This window comes from Sebastes umbrosus, chromosome 14 (genome assembly GCF_015220745.1).
Source record: "Sebastes umbrosus isolate fSebUmb1 chromosome 14, fSebUmb1.pri, whole genome shotgun sequence".
Classification (NCBI taxonomy): domain Eukaryota; kingdom Metazoa; phylum Chordata; class Actinopteri; order Perciformes; family Sebastidae; genus Sebastes; species Sebastes umbrosus.
Genome location: NC_051282.1, coordinates 19,880,648 through 19,896,928, shown reverse-complemented (window position 1 = coordinate 19,896,928; position 16,281 = coordinate 19,880,648). Strand labels below are relative to the sequence as shown.

The 16,281-nt window shown below is 41.7% G+C and overlaps 1 protein-coding gene across 10 annotated transcripts in view; it reads right to left on the bottom strand.

The window, feature by feature from the left end:
* The window catches only part of si:ch211-278a6.1 (SRC kinase signaling inhibitor 1), a 136,522-nt gene that overhangs the window by 53,865 nt on the left and 66,376 nt on the right, over positions 1-16,281 (bottom strand). For 9 of the 10 annotated variants that reach the window (XM_037793210.1, XM_037793212.1, XM_037793213.1 and 6 more), the window contains exons 2-3: positions 6,385-6,414; positions 5,147-5,496 (exon numbers count right to left, since the gene is read on the bottom strand). In XM_037793210.1, coding sequence (XP_037649138.1) covers positions 5,147-5,496; positions 6,385-6,414 — 380 coding nt within the window. Of the gene's footprint in view, positions 1-1,572; positions 1,688-5,146; positions 5,497-6,384; positions 6,415-16,281 lie in introns of those variants that run through there. The other variant, XM_037793218.1, reaches the window with a different exon arrangement.

Here is a 16,281-nt window from a genome sequence, read left to right as displayed (position 1 = left end):
CCAACTACATCCAGTCATATTTTGCAATATGCAAACCAGCATGCTTTTCTGGCTATTCTGACCCACTATTTTGCGCAGCAGATACATGAGCAAGAGGGTCAAAGTTCAAGGCACAATTTATGACAAAGTAGTATGTCCCAATTGTATGCATACTGCATGCAACAGTACGTACTTTGTAAGGGCAGCTGCAGCAGGTACTAAAGTAAAAAGAAAAAGTATGCGACTCAGGGGTCATGGGTGAAGTGGTTCACTTTCAGGGATAAGGTAATACATGAGGTGAGGTTGGACATGTGTTGGCCTTGACTACCTGATCATGTGTCAGTCATTTATTCCGTGTAGCCAGTCACTAAAGCTTCGTCCTTGGTAATCTGTTGAACTGACAGCGGCTCAGGGGCACCGTCGGTGCGTCATAAATAATTGCTGTTCACTTGTTCAGACAACGTTAATGATTTTATTTTTCCCTACAAAGCTCGATGACTCTGAGGGCTGGCTTTAATGGTGCAGAAGTGATTTGTGGTCTTGTGTGTCTGTGTCTGCCAGTGTTTCTCTGTTTGCTGCTTTAATGAGGCTTACTCACAGTTCTCAGGTAAAGTAAACACATTCATTCTCCATCGCCTCGTGTTGTTTTAACCGTTGCTCCGCAGACAACTGCAGATATACTGAACTTGGACTTTGAGTTGCAGATACTGCACAGAGAGGGCGTGAACGCAAACTGGAGAGGGCCTTATGCACGTTAATACCTCTTAAACAATTCATCCTGGCAGTCATTACTGCAATCAATCCATCTCTTTCTGTGCAGACTTTATATTCAAGACATTGTTTTACACTTGTCAGTCATTCACACTCAACTCACTCCAGCCATAATCCCAGATGATAGACGAAACTCTTTACTGAGGCTCTACTACTCAGCTCAAATGTACATCTTGTCATTTTTAACCTCCTGTTGAATTAAAGATGCGGTGAGCCCCGAGGAGACGGTGTTACTGTTTGAGATGTCAGATTAAACTTGTGGCTGAGGGGCTAAATGTAAGTAAAGACACTCTCATGTATACGTTTTACACACAGGCGTGTGTGTGTGTGTGTGCACTCGGAGCTCCACCAGAAGGACGTTGCCTCGCAGAGTGTAGTGCTGCATTACCTGACCGGCATGTAAAGCAGGCTGCACTCACACCATCCCCTCCTCCACCCCCGTCTCTTTCTCATGTCGTCATCCTCTCTGCACCCCCCGCCCCCCCATCTCAACCATTCTTACTCTTTCCCCCCCTTCGATCCTCCTCCGTCTAGTTTGGTGTCACAACGTTACCGCAGCTTTTCTCTCTCCCTTTTTTAAAAAAACACCTAGTCTGCAACAGCAAATTAACGCTCACCCAGAAGCACAAATGCCTCTGTGTGCACAGTTCACAGCAGCGTCCACTCAGCCTTCGTGTGAGCATATGTACACCGTCACCACAACAACCACAATAAACACAACAGGCGTGGAATCTAATCCCAGCTGGCACATCCTTATCCCACACACACACAATTCTCCAACAGCCTGCAGCTTCCAGTTTCAAGCTTCCAGTCCCGTCTCACCTGCAGTGCACCTGTGCCTGTCCACCACTCCAGTCATCCCAGGCTGTCCGTCAGGTGCAGCGAATCCTCATCGCCTTTTTGCCCGTCTCTCCCTCCCTCTGCTTCTCTAACCCTCCCTCCCTCTCCCTGGCTCAGTCTACCTCTCTCTCCCTCTTTCTCTCTCTCTCCGTCTTGCTCTCCAGTAGCACATGCGGCGGAAACTCTTTATTTAATTCATTACAACACCAGCCGATTAACTCCTTCGCAGATGGGTGGCTGGCTCCTGCTGGTGCTGGCTAATTGAGCAGCGGGCTGCTTGACTGGCTGCTGCGCTCCTCTCCAGCTCCTCCTCCCCCCCTCCATCCTTCCTCACCGTCCACGCTCTGCACATCCACGAGATGACAAGAAATCCTGGGCTCTGCTGCTTCCTCCCCCCGGGCGGTGAAAATAGCCTGTCACTTTAGGATCTGTCCACTCTCCCGGCTACTGCTTAAAACTGTTTTTTTTTTTATCTGCCTCGTTATTCCTCTCTCCCCTCTGTCTTCATCGCTGTACAATTCCTGCTTCTCTACACAACCTGACCTTTGCAACGCGATATCCCTACCTGCCATTTATGGGAGAGGGTTGCCACGGCAACTATGGACTCCACCTGCCTTTCACCCGCCCTCCCTTGCTCGCTCAATCTCTCTCTCTCTCTCTCTCTCCTTTTCTCCCTTTCATTCTCTCCCCTGATGTGCTTTTCTGTCTCGTATATACACTGAATTTACCCCTTTTTTTAAATACACACAGCAGCAGTGCTCACACAAAGAGAGAGTGTGTTTTTTGATATGAGACTAGATATCGTCTTAGTTTTTGGATATCGTAATATTAGGATATAACATAAGTGCTGTCTTTTTCTGGTTTTAAAGGCTGCATGACAGTAATTCTGTTCTATTCTATTATTTGCCTTTACACACTTAAGGCCTTTGAACCCTGATGTGCTTTTCTGTCTCGTCATTACACTGCATTTACCCCTTTTTTTAAATACACACAGCAGCGGTGCTCACACAAAGAGAGAGTGTGTTTTTTGATATGAGACTAGATATCGTCTTAGTTTTTGGATATCGTAATATTAGGATATAGCACAAGTGCTGTCTTTTTCTGGTTTTAAAGGCTGCATGACAGTAATTCTGTTCTATTCTATTATTTGCCTTTACACACTTAAGGCCTTTGAACCCTGATGTGCTTTTCTGTCTCGTCATTACACTGAATTTACCCCTTTTTTTAAATACACACAGCACAAAGAGATGGTGTGTTTGTGCACAGTACAGTATGTGCATGTGTGTGTGTGTGTAAGAGAGATAGAGCGAGAGAAAGCTGTTGACGCTGTGAAACTGGTCAAAGTATAACCTACATTTGGACTGGGAGAAGATTTACTAAAAAAGACAAAGAGCAAAGGAGAACCATTATCCTCAAGTGTTCAGAGAAACGCATTAGCATAGGAGCACTTAATATGTTTATGTGTGATTTCCTTCACACTTCAGCACTGTGTATGTAATGTTCTGCAGGTTCTGGCAGCAGAGAAACAAAGAAAAGAATCGGCTGTGACAGTTTAATGACGGCCTCTAATAACACGGATACAAAGACCACCTGACAGCCTTCCTTCACGTATTATTTTAATGAGCACAACGTGAAGCATTGTGCTGCTTTCACTCTGGATGTTACCTGACAAAAGACTTTTTGTTGCCTGACGATACATACAGTATGACTCACTCGACCCAAACGTTAGGGCTGGGCAATATGTCGATATCATATCGATATTGTGATATGCGATTAGATATCATCTTAATTTTTGGATATCGTAATATTGGGATATAGCACAAGTGCTGCATTACAGTAATTCTATTCTATTCTATTATATGCCTTTACACACTTAAGGCCTTTGAACACCATGTCCGTATTTTTTGTCCGAATTTTACGCACATTTAAATAAATTCTACCTCATGTTGTGTCAATCACGTTTACACACCGGCTCCGAAACTTTCGGCCGTCAATTAAGTTTTCGGAACAGGTTCAATTTTCTGTGTTTTTTCACTCAGAGCCACCGTCCGTGCAAATGTCATCATCCAAAATGGCATGATTAACATTTACTTTGTCTCCCAGCACAAAGCACTTTACGATAAAGAAATAAAAGCATGCAGAGATGTGGTATTTAAAGATAGATTGATGCAGGTGATTGCAGAACAGCTTGGAATTGGGGATGGTTACAAAACAAAGGATGTACAAAAGATTAGACAGTAGTGATTGTGCTCTAAGCAGCTAAACGATAGCTTCTTGCTAATGTCATTCATACATTAGCCCTGTTTTGGACTAGCGCTATCCATCACACCTACGTTATTAATTCAGTTTTGTCTCATATTGCAAATTTTCGCAAGGAATAGAATAATAAAACACATCGGACTTAGTGTGCAAGGTTTCCGTGTGTAACGTTTTTCATCGGATGACGGATATAAAAAAATACATACAAAAAATACAGACCTGGTTCGCAAAGACCTTTAGACGTTATATCCACTTAGTGATGATTATTTATCAAAAATCTCATTGTGTTAATATTTTGTGAAAGTACCAATAGTCACCCATAAAATGAGGCCGCAATATTGATATCGAGGTATTTGGTCAAATATATCGTGATATTAGATTTTCTCCATATCGCTCAGCCCTAGTGTACGTGATAGGCCTTTAGGTCTCTACGTGTGACGTCATTTTTCACCAAATTGACAGTACTGTAGAGCTGCAACAATTAATATATTAGTTGTCAACTATTAAATTAATCACCATCAATTTTGTTGATCGATTAGTAATTTTTTAAGAAAAAAAAAGTAAAAATTCTCTGATTCCAGCTTCTTAAATGTGAATGTTTTCTGGTTTCTTTACTCCTCCATGACCGTGAACTGAATATCTTTGAGTTGTGGACACAACGAGACATTTGAGGACGTCATCTTGGACTTTGGGAAACACTGATGGACATTTTTCACCATTTTCTGACATTTAATTGATTAATCAAGAAAATAATCAACAGATTAATCAACAGTGAAAATAATCGTTCATTGAACCCCTATAGTATTGACCATTTTGATTGCCAAGAGGAAGACGCACTGAACGCCTAATGAAGTGTCATGTGTTTCTCCAAATGGCAGTAAAGTGATGAGACACATGAAACATGTTAATTAATAAATCAACATTAATTAGACAATGACATTAGGATGAACCACTGTCAGACACAATTCCTTTCAAGGATAAGAAATCCTCATGATTATATTTTATTCTATTTATTGTTATTTTATGAATCACATATTATATTGTATTTCAGTTGTATAATTTTATTCTATTTTATTGTGATTTTATTAATCTAGTTTTTAATTCACACTGTTTTACCACTATTATTGTTATTATAGTTTTTAATTACATTTTATCATTTTATTGTCCACACTTGTTCTGTCTTTCTTTGGCTTGTCAGTCATCTGTGAAGCACTTTGAACTGCACTAACCTGTATGAAAGATGCTATTCAAATAAAGTTTGATACATTGATTGATCATGAGGCGGTGAACTGCGTACCTGTTCTCGTGCGGCCCGCTCCGACGACGTGCCCCTCATGCTGGCGTGGGAGGGCGAGGGAGATGGCGGGTTGTGGTGCGGGCTGTGATGCGGATGCTGCAGCTGCTGCTGCTGCTGGTACTTGCTCTTCAGGTGATCCATGAAGGCGTCCCTCTTGCGCTCCATGTCCGCCTTGTGCAGGTTGGTGAGGGCCTCCAGGCTCTGGGCAGCGCTGACGGTGTGGCGGTGCTCCGACGTGTGCACCAGGCCCACATTGGAGAACCGCCGAGCGCTGTTGCCCAGCGTCCGGTACTCTCGCGGATATTCCAAGTCATCTGTCGAGATCATGTGACTGCCACCACGCTCGGGATCTGAGGGGCGAGGACAGAAGGGTGGAAGGAAAGGAAGAAAAGAAGGGAAGGGAAGAAGGAAGGAAGGGGTGGACAGAAAGAGAGGAAGACGTGAATCACCACCCACACAAGCATGCAGAGAGATTTCAGGGTGGAGACGTACAGTACATACACACAGAACAGACACACATAGGTGGAAACAAATAGAGCAGAGGGAATGAGAGTGCAAAAAATAAGGCACAAAGGGGACAGGAGAGAGAAAGAGAGAGAGAAATGGGATGGGATGTTAGACTATTTGCCACCAGGACGGAGCAGGTCCCTGCAGAAATATTGATTTCAAGTTCTGAAGGGAAGAAAAATGAGAAAAGTAAAATGCTCCTGCGATAGATCAAAGGAAGAGGCTCAAACCGAATTTGTTTTGCAGGATATTCCATTGTGATATGCCTGCTTGTCATTTTAAGTGGCTTTTGTTGTTTTTTTTATGAAACAGAGAAAAACAAAATACTGAAAATTGAGGTGATTGAAAGTCAGTTGGGAACACTTCCTTCATATACCGCACATCCTCGCTCTTTCTCAACAACTCCTGTCCATCTATTCGGGGCTTTCCCGCCATCCCTCGACACCCTCTGCCACTTTCTCTACGTATTCTCACTGTCTCTTGTCTGGAGGTTACTGATTCCGCTGTCCATTTTTAAGGAGGCGCATCACTCTGACAGCCCTTGGCCTTTTATCAGCGCTCTAACTGACAGACAACACAGCCCGAGGAGGAAGGCACACAGGAAGGGAAGGGAGACAGCCGACAGGAGACGGTATGGTGACACCAAAAAAAATATGTGACTGGAAAAAGGAATGAACTTAAAAGTGTGATAAAAGAGCAGGGAGCAGGGAGCCATTCGCCCGGTGAGTTACCTTGCTTAGGAAAACAGGCCCCGGCGTTGGCTAGAAGAGAAACATGCCAAGGGTTAATTTGTGTGTTTGTGCACAGATGTGCAAGCAAACACGCCACGTCACATGACCATCAGAAAAGAGCTATCGTGAAGTGATAGCACTTTCTCTGAATTACAATCAGTTAATGCATTAAATATGCATTAGAAGGGGTTAACACATGGGGAAATGGTTTGCTATGAATACTAATAGTGTCTTACAATAACCTGCTGAATGGTAAATTAATATCTCGTGCATTTTTACACACAGAAATCCCAAGACGTTTGTTCATATTTGACCAAATAGCAAATAAACTCTGCAACTTTAAGACTCTAAGCAGGTAGGACAAACCAATAAAATCAGAGATGGATAATAAAAAACTGGTGAAACTAAAAGTATAAAAAGTGCTGATGCTTAATAGAGCTGCATGAAGTGGACCATCTGTACATTAAAGACTCATCAGCAGCATTAGCAGGAGCTGAGTGAGTAAGCAGCAGAGGAAGGCTCCTCAGGGCAGCAGCAACAAATGGACTGTTAATGAACGCAGAGGAAGAGAGGAGGAAGCTGGCCAGATGGAGGCCCCGACAGAGCTGCAACGCTCTCCAGTGGACAAACCTTAACACAGAGGAAGCCTGTTAAGAGCAGAAGGTCCGCGATCACTCCGACGCAGCAGCAATCAAACTGCCCGCCCCGTCTTGAACCCATCTCTCACTCTATCCATCCTCAGGAGAGATATCGCACTCAAGTGTGATCAACTGTTTCAACACCATGCCCTTACATCCACCACATTATGAAGCGCTGATAAACTGAGCAAGGGGTGATGCGAAATGGACTGACCTCCGGCTAATAGCATTAGCATTGAGCTCTCCGCTGCACACCAATGCCGCCGGTCATATTCATCCGGCCCCCTCGCAGCCTCCCAGATCTCTGGTTTACACTTCATTAGGCCGGAGCTTATTGGGCATCAGCTAACAAGGACCTGACTCAAGGGCCCCATTACAATGGCTGGCTAAGCTGGGCCTATGTACTAAGGCTTATTATTGTGACTGAGCATCCACAACGACGCTGAGTAGGCTATGCTGCCTCTAGATAAACATAAAGCTATGAAAAAAATGAAATACTGCACCAACAAAGCAACATTATATACATTTATATTCATCAACTGCAGAAAGTTGAAGTCCTAACAGAAGTTAAAATGCTAAACAAGTTTACGTCTTGCCAAGAGAAGAGAGATTTGTATCTCTTTGTACCACTGGTTTGGAACGCAGCCTAAAAACTTTCCAAACTGCGGTTTGTGGATGTACTTTCCAAAGCTGTATATAAAGCCCTCATCTTGAACACAGCAGGAGTAAAAGTTGTGTGGGCATGAGAGTAAGAATAGAAAATGGAAACAACTTATTCATCTTTACTTTCGTCATTCACAGCCAATATATTTCCACATAAGCTGGCAGACAATAACCCTGACAGCCAAAACAATCTGTGCGAGCCCACGCAACGCCAGCATCATTTAAACCTACATAAAAGAGCCGTGATGGGGTGGGTTTCTGGGGACCGCTCTATCACAAGAAGAAAGCAATGTCTGTCAGCAAGTCTGGTGCGGCAGCAGGCTAAAATTGCAACTACAAAGACTGAGAGAACCTCCAGGAAAAGACGCAGCATGTTGGTCAACGGAATAATAGAAGACCTGAATGACAACGGGAGCCCGCAATCAGAGCCGATAAGATCTATGAGCCCAGCCAATGAGGCCTGGGCTGCACTGCCAAGATAGAGAGCACAGTCAAGAGCATTAACCTGCTTGAATAAAAAGAGCCTGCTGCGGTGGGCCTTGAGAGATAAGACAAGACAAACAAGCAAGGCAAAAAAAACAACCTCTAAGAACCAATACAGCCGGATTAAGCAGTCCAACTCTATTTGGTGTTTCTCTGGGTTTATGCAAAACAGATTAAGTCTAAAACCTCCTTCACCAGGGGAGGTCGGTTCACAGATTGAAGACGATCCAGAAGAAAGAAGACAAATGGATTTTTGTATATATTGTTTCTAGAGATGGGGAAAAATCAATACAGCATATTATAACGATATTTTGCACGGCAATATTGTATCGATATACGCACGTCAAGTATAAATCTTTTATTTTAGGGCTGTCAAAGTTAACGTGACAATAATGCGCAAATTTGTTTAACACCAGTAATTTCTTTAATGCATTAACGCCACCGATCTTCTGGAGGTTGTGGGTTTTAAAGCTAGAGTGAGAAGAAGAAATCCATTGGTACCAACTATGTTGTGTGCTAGTCGTGAAGGAGGTTAAATAACGCTCCAGACTTACGCTAAATTTTGGCAAAGAAAAACTGGCATGGCCATTTTCAAAGGGGTCCCTTGACCTCTGACCTCAAGATATGTGAATGAAAATGGGTTCTATGGGTACCCACGAGTCTCCCCTTTACAGACATGCTCACTTTATGATAATCACATGCAGTTTGGGGCAAGTCATAGTCAAGTCAGCACACTGACACATTGACAGCTGTTGTTGCCTGTTGGGCTGCAGTTTATCATGTTATGATTTGAGCATATTTTGTATGCTAAATGCAGTACCTGTGAGGGTTTCTGGACAATATTGGTCATTGTATTGTGACGTTAATTGATTTACAATAATAAATATATACACTAACGTTTGCATAAAGCAGCATATTTGTCCACTCCCATGTTGATAAGAGTATCAAATACTCCCTTTAAAGTACATTTTGAACAGATAAAAAATATGAGATTCATTTGTGATTAATCACGATTAAATATTTTAATAGATTGACAGCCCTATTTATTATATAAACTATTAACCTCTTAACAATCTGAAGAATCGTGATAATATCGTATCGTGGGGCCTCTGGTGACTCCCCCCCCTCCCCCCCAATTGTTTCATATATATTGTATTTTTCCTCACAATATTACGATATGTCCTACATTTAACTGAGCATTTCCACATCCTCAACTTTTCACTTCTTGAGTCACCAGTCTGCACCGCCTTCAGTAGGTTATTTATATATGAAGGGAAATTCAGTCCGTGACATGAGGCATTTGCCAACTCACCCACAACAACCATCATCACACATACCTAATATTCTATATCAGCAGAACAGCTAAATCCTGCACCGCATACTTCCAAAAGGAAAGGTGTTTTTTTTCCTTTACAGTCACCTGCTGAACTGGACTTTCAACTCTGGAAGGAAAGTTGCTGCAAATCATATGCATGGACATATGGTATGGAGAATCGGGAGGTGAGAAGGAAAGTGGATTGGGTTTGCTTTGATGGTTCTGGAGGAGGCAGGCCAGCGGTGTAGCTTTATATTTTGGGCATGTTAAACAAGTGGGTCAGAGGGAGTGGAGGGTGTAAAAGAGGATAAGAAAGCTGCAGACTGCACACATAAACAGAACTCTGGATTCTTTAATAGCTAAAACTAAATTCACAGGTACTTCAAACAGTTTGACTCTATACTTGTTTGTCACAAATATAGCTAAACCTTGGGGCTACAATGCTGGTTTTGAAAATGCATGTAAATATTACTTGGGAGGATGCAAATATGTAAATACTTTCTGTCCAAAAGCCAAACATATTTAGTATTAGGGGTGGGGGGATCGATACAGCATAGTATCGCAATATTTTGTGTGGCAATATCATATCGATATACAGATTTCAAGTATCAATCTTTTATTAAATAAACTATTAACCTCTTAACAATCCGACGGCCCACTAGTCTGTCTTTCAGAGGTTGTAGCAGGCTCAGTCTTAAAGTTAGCCTAAGAGTGAAGATACTGGTATCGTATGAAACTGGAAAACCTAAGGAATCGATACCAATTGGTACCAACCATGTCATGTTAGCTTGTTGGGGAGGAGGCTAAATAACGCTCCAAAGTTACGCTAAATTTTGGCAAGGAAAAACTGGCATGGCCATTTTTTAAAAGGGTCCCTTGACCTCTGACCTCAAGATATGTGAATGAAAAGTCTGAGATGAAAAAAGTGAAAACTGTATCTTATAAAATAAAACATATGTTGAAAAACTGCATAATTTGCAGTTGAAAAAATTTAATAAATCGCAATATATCGCAATACTCAACATATCGCAAAATGTTTAAAATCACAGTAAGATCGTATTGTAACTTAAGTATCGTGATAACATCGTATCGTATCGGTGAGATTCCCACCCCTATTTAGTATACTATCATACATGACAAAGGAAAACAGCAAATATTCACATTTGAGAAGCTGAAATATGAGATTTTTTTTAATCGATTATCAAAATAGCTGGACATTAATGTTCTATTGATCGACTAATCATTTCATTGACTAAATGTTTCAGCTCTTGGCCGCCCACCAAGAGCCAGGTTCTGCTTGACGTTTCTTCCCTTTAAATGGGAGTTTTTTCTTGCCACTATCGCTCATGAGATAATGTTGAGATCTACTCTATATGAAGTGTCATGATTTAACTTTTGTTATGATTTGCCGCTATACAAATGAACATTGACTTGGCTCTAATAAGAAACTAGAAAAACTTTCCCAGACGCCAGACAGATTATTTTTGAGGGCTTTATGGCTTTTAATTACCATTTAATATGTAGCTCTCTGAATGCTGTCTGTCTCACTCATAGAAATAGATATAATCTCACCTCTCTGGCACATACTGCACAGAACAAGGTCTCCTCTAGCTATGTGAATAGTCTCGAGTGCACTGTTTGACATCAGCGAAAAGAAGTGGCATCAGTGAATAAATAAACAAGAAGTAAAGATATCGTCAGTTTAATAAAATCCCTGAAAGAGAACTCTCTGTCCAGAACATCATGTCGAGACAACTTTGAATTGTGTTTGCACTTCAGCTATGCTGGTTTTAATTATCTAGACGAGCAATACATTTTCATATCATCAGACAAACTTTGTATTAATGAATGTGCCAAAGCCTGCCACCAGAATCTTTATATTTATGAGTGTGTACTGTAAAATAATGTTTAGTAACGCCAATACTTTATTGTAATTTACTGTGATCTGTGTCGCACAGCTCTTTTAGAGTGGTCCTCGTCACTCTTTTAAATGAATGTGGCAATATGCAGTCATGTACTTATTTATTTGAAACTGACATTTGTCTGTTTATGTATTGAGATAAATTAGGGCTGTCAAAGTTAATGCGATAATAACGCATTGACGCAAATGTGTTTTAACGGCACTAATTTCCTCAACGCATTAACGCAATTCGCAATTTTTAGGTCCATGTCATACTAGCTTGTCATGAAGGAGGCTAAATAATGCTCAAGACTTACACTAAATTTTGGCGAGGAAAAACTGGCATGGCCATTTTCAAAGGGGTCCCTTGACCTCTGACCTCAAGATATGTGAATGAAAATAGGTTCTATGGGTACCCACGAGTCTCCCCTTTACAGACATGCCCACTTTATGATAATCACATGCAGTTTGGGGGAAGTCATAGTCAAGTCAGCACACTGACACTGTTGTTGTCTGTTGGGCTTCAGTTTGTCTATTTGTCATTGTTTTGTGTCATTAATTGATTTCAAATAATAAATATATACATACATTTGCATAAAGCAAGCATATGGCATGTCCATAGCTAGCTGTGATTAAATATTTTAATTGATTGACAGCCAGCCCTAAGATAAATCAAATATATGGATTTGTTCAAGCATTAATAGAGGGAAAATATGCGTCCATTAATTTTAGCCTCTCTGTGTGGTTCCGTTGCGGATTTATTACCTGATCATTTAATCCAAGTATACTATATATTTTTGTACTTTTCTTCTGTTGTCTCATTAATATCAAATAGCGGCCTTTAACGTTTCACCGTTTATTATAATTAAACCAATCATTCAATCATCTATCTTAATTATTCTTGTGGCTACTCTTTTATTCTTCCATGTTGAGCCATGTTATTAAAAGGGAGCCAGTTTCTCTGTGTCCTCCCCAGAAGGTCTGTCGTTATGCAGATGGTTGGGGAAGGCAAGGCAAGGCTCTTCCCTCTGATACACAGCCTAATTTACTGCAAGCATGGCAGGGCTCCTTGTGGGATGCCGGCCGTGACAGCAGCACAGGGCGGATAGACCAGCAGAATATTAACCAGAGAAGAAGGAGAGAAGAGGTAAAATGGAGTAGAAGTGCAGCAAACTGCTAATCCGGCACATCTATTAAGGCTACAGGCAAAAGGAAATAAGCCAATCAGCAGGGCCTACAGCTCTTGGCAATTGTAACTCTGTACGCTCCAGTGGGAGCAGTTAAAACAAATAACTAGAAGGAGAAAGAGGCATGGCAGGATTAAATATAACCTTCTGAAAAACTACCAATCAGGGCTTTAAAAATAACCCTGCAGGTCACAACTCAAGACCCAACTAGAGGCCTGCAATTCCACATGTATTAAACCTTAAATCATCACCTGCAGCCATATGAGGATAGTTAGAGATCCGGGGAGGTTAACACGCTGAAAAACAGCTCATGTGCTCTCTGTGATGTTGTTGCTACAATGACTTTCCCTGCTACATAATTACTAATCCTGCAAAAGGACTGGCAAGTGACTCCCGTCTTACTGCAGGCTGTCACACAGACCTTGAAATTTACTACCGCTAATAGAATAGGATTTCAATGAATAGACAGCAAAAAAAGCGACTCTGAACTTCAAAGAGGAACATTTGTTTCCATCTCTCTTATCTCGCTGGTTGTGCCTGCTCTTCACTTTAAACAGCGAGGTGAAAAGACACATAAAAACCAGCAGGCTTGTGCACTTCACTTTTTTTCCCTCTCCATTAAGGTAATCTGTGAAAGCTTTGAGGCACTGCTGGGCCAGGAGAGGAGAGTTAAAAGGGGTGAAATTGACGGCCGGGCAGCGAGAGCAAGGCATCAGAGGAAGGTCAGAAACCTACATGTCAGTGCTGCTGGACGCAGTAACAGGCCGAGACAGTCAGAAGGCTCCAGGCTTCCTCGCGTAAAACTGACAACTGCAATCTGTTGCTCCTCACAAGGTGATGGGAACGCCCTCTTGATTAGAGCTGTGTATTGGCAAGTATCTGGAGATACTTCATGATACAGGGGTAACTATTCAATATATTGTGATATATTGCAATACTATAAGCAAGGCGATATATTGAGATTTTTTAAATTTAATTTTAGGAAAACTGTCATAGTATAAAGAACTCACCAGAAAAAAAACATTTTAGAATAGGCAAAAATAACACATTTATACTTCATGCTAGGGCTGCACAATATATTGTTTTTTTTATTGTCATCGCAATGTCAACTTGAGTGATAAACACATTGTGAAAGACTGTGATATTGCACTCAGGGATTTTTTTAGTTTGTTGAAAGAGAATATCAGTAGAAAACTGCATTTTAAAATGCCATTATCATTATTCTGTGTTCAGTTCAATGTTCAATTTGTTCAATAAATGAATGTTGGAAATAATTTCCTTTCACTTTTTTAATTCAAAGAGCAATTTGTTGTTTCTTAGCAATATACTGAAAAAGGCAGAACTGAGTACACTTCAACATCTGTTTATTTATCGCAAGTGATATTGCGATATATAACAATGTTATCGCATATCACATATTTTCCTTATATCGTACAGCCCTAGTTTTTGCCCAAAACGGCATGGGTTTAGCATAAACTGGGTATGTCTGTAAAGGGGAGACTCGTGGGTACCCATAGATCCCATTTTCATTCACATATCTTGAGGTCAGAGGTCAAGAGAGCCCTTTGAAAATGCCCATACCAGTTTTTTCCTTGCCAAAATTTAGCATAAGTTTATAGCATTATTTAACCTCCTTCCTGACAAGCTAGTATGACATGGATGGTACCAATGGATTACTTTGGTTTTGTAGTTTCATATAATGCAAGTAACTTCACTAGCTTTAAAACCCGCTACATCCTCCAAAAGATCAAATGGCTGCCGGGCCGACGGTGGGCCATCGGAGGTGAAGAGGTTGATTAAATATCGTTACAGCGTTTTGGAGAATCGATAGAGTATCGCAAAACATAATATCGCGATTACTCATGTGTATTGATATTTTCTTACACCCCTATTCTTGATCATCAACACATGTACAATAAGAAGCCCATCTTTTCACCTAATGCTCTCCTCTGTCTATCCATCAACTGCCGCTCTCCCTCCCACCTCCAAACTTAGTTTCCCTGAGAGATGCTGGAGCATACTGTGGAGGCAGCCAAGTTAAAATTGCAGCAGTAATGTGGATCGAGCAAAGCACCCGTTAATACACAAAGGCACGCACTCAGACAAATCGAGCATGCGACGGCTCCACGGCAACATCTCCAGGGCCGTCTGTAGCTGAAAACACAAATGTGTGTGTGTATTCAACTGGAGGATAAATGCAAGAGATGATATATAAATGTGACAGAGAGGCGGGTGGGGGTGGTGGCGGGTGGAGGTAGCAAGCATAATGCACCTCTTTGTTTCACTTGTCATCCTGGTAAAAGCCGGCTGTCTTTTTCTGGAATAACAGAAATCCGGCAGCAGGTGAGACTGAGAGCCTCTTAATTACAGCCTGATGTTGAACCAGGTCCGTCAGCACACGACTGCCACTGGGTGTGAAGAAGACACTCCAGCCACACCTCATTACATCAGTGCTGCTCAGTTAACCCCACTGGGGAGGCGGATGCTACTTTCAATAAGATGCTACATGGAGACAGACAGAGGTAATAGAGTTTATTAGGGGTGGGAAAAATAATCAATTCACCTATGTATCACGATTTTGAAATCAACTTTTTAATGCCAGAATCTATATATTTGCTTCATTAAATTACCGCTTTATTGTTGTAGTCAGAGTAACCTGACGTCAGATCCGTTCCGTAACCGTCAACCAAAACAAACCGCAGCTGGCCGAAACAAGAAAGCAGAAAACGGCGGAGGGTCTGCGTGGATACGACCTGCACCCTCACATTTTAATTCCAAAGTGGGAAACACTACACATACAGTAATGTATGGAAAACACTTTGGGTTTCACACATTGACAGGAAAAGCAGAGCTAGACATCATGGCTAAAGCTGCATGCTGACTCTGTCATGGACAGGAAACGTTATCGTATTGCGATAACGTGCGGTCAAGCCAGCCGTCACTCTCATCTCCGTTGTCAAATCAGCCGACGCTACAATTGTAGAGCACCCAGATACTGACATTTATGTTAAAGGCACCCAAGTATCGTGAGTCATCCCAACCCTGCAGTTTATAGATAGTAAATAAGATGTTTGGAGAGCATGGAGCTTCATGCCTGCCTGCATACACACATACTTCAAACAGTTGCACCTCCTGTGACAGCGGTGCCTGGACCTCTGATCTCCACAGGGTGTAGTCACAGGTGGCAGATGCCTCAGTCAAAGACCTGCACTGCAGGGAGAGGGATGCAGTGCAGCATAAGTCAACCTTCAGATGTTTTACTCATTGTTTAAAGCAACATACCGGTATTTTACATGCTTTAGATTATTTACAACAAAGCACATATACTTAAGTCATTAGACGTGTTTCCATTCAGTTGAACTTTTTAAATGTCGCAAAAAAAGAAATACAAATTAGGTGTGTTTCCATTAACTGGTTTGGAGTGAGTTTGGTCAGAAGTTGGCACTATAGGCTACGCATGGCTGTAAACCTCCAGTAAACAGATCTTAGAAGAAGTAGAAATGGGAAACAAAACAAGTGGGCTTGGCAGTCTAACATCCACGAGAGAATAATGGAGAGAGCACTGCAGGAATTTGTTTCAATCGGGCAAGTTTTAATTGCTCTTTCACGTCAGCTGGTATCGACCATGTTTAATGCTGTCTAGGCACGAAGACAAGCTTTTGCGCGTTATGGGAATATCCGAGAAGAAGCCGACAGCAGAAACAGTTGATC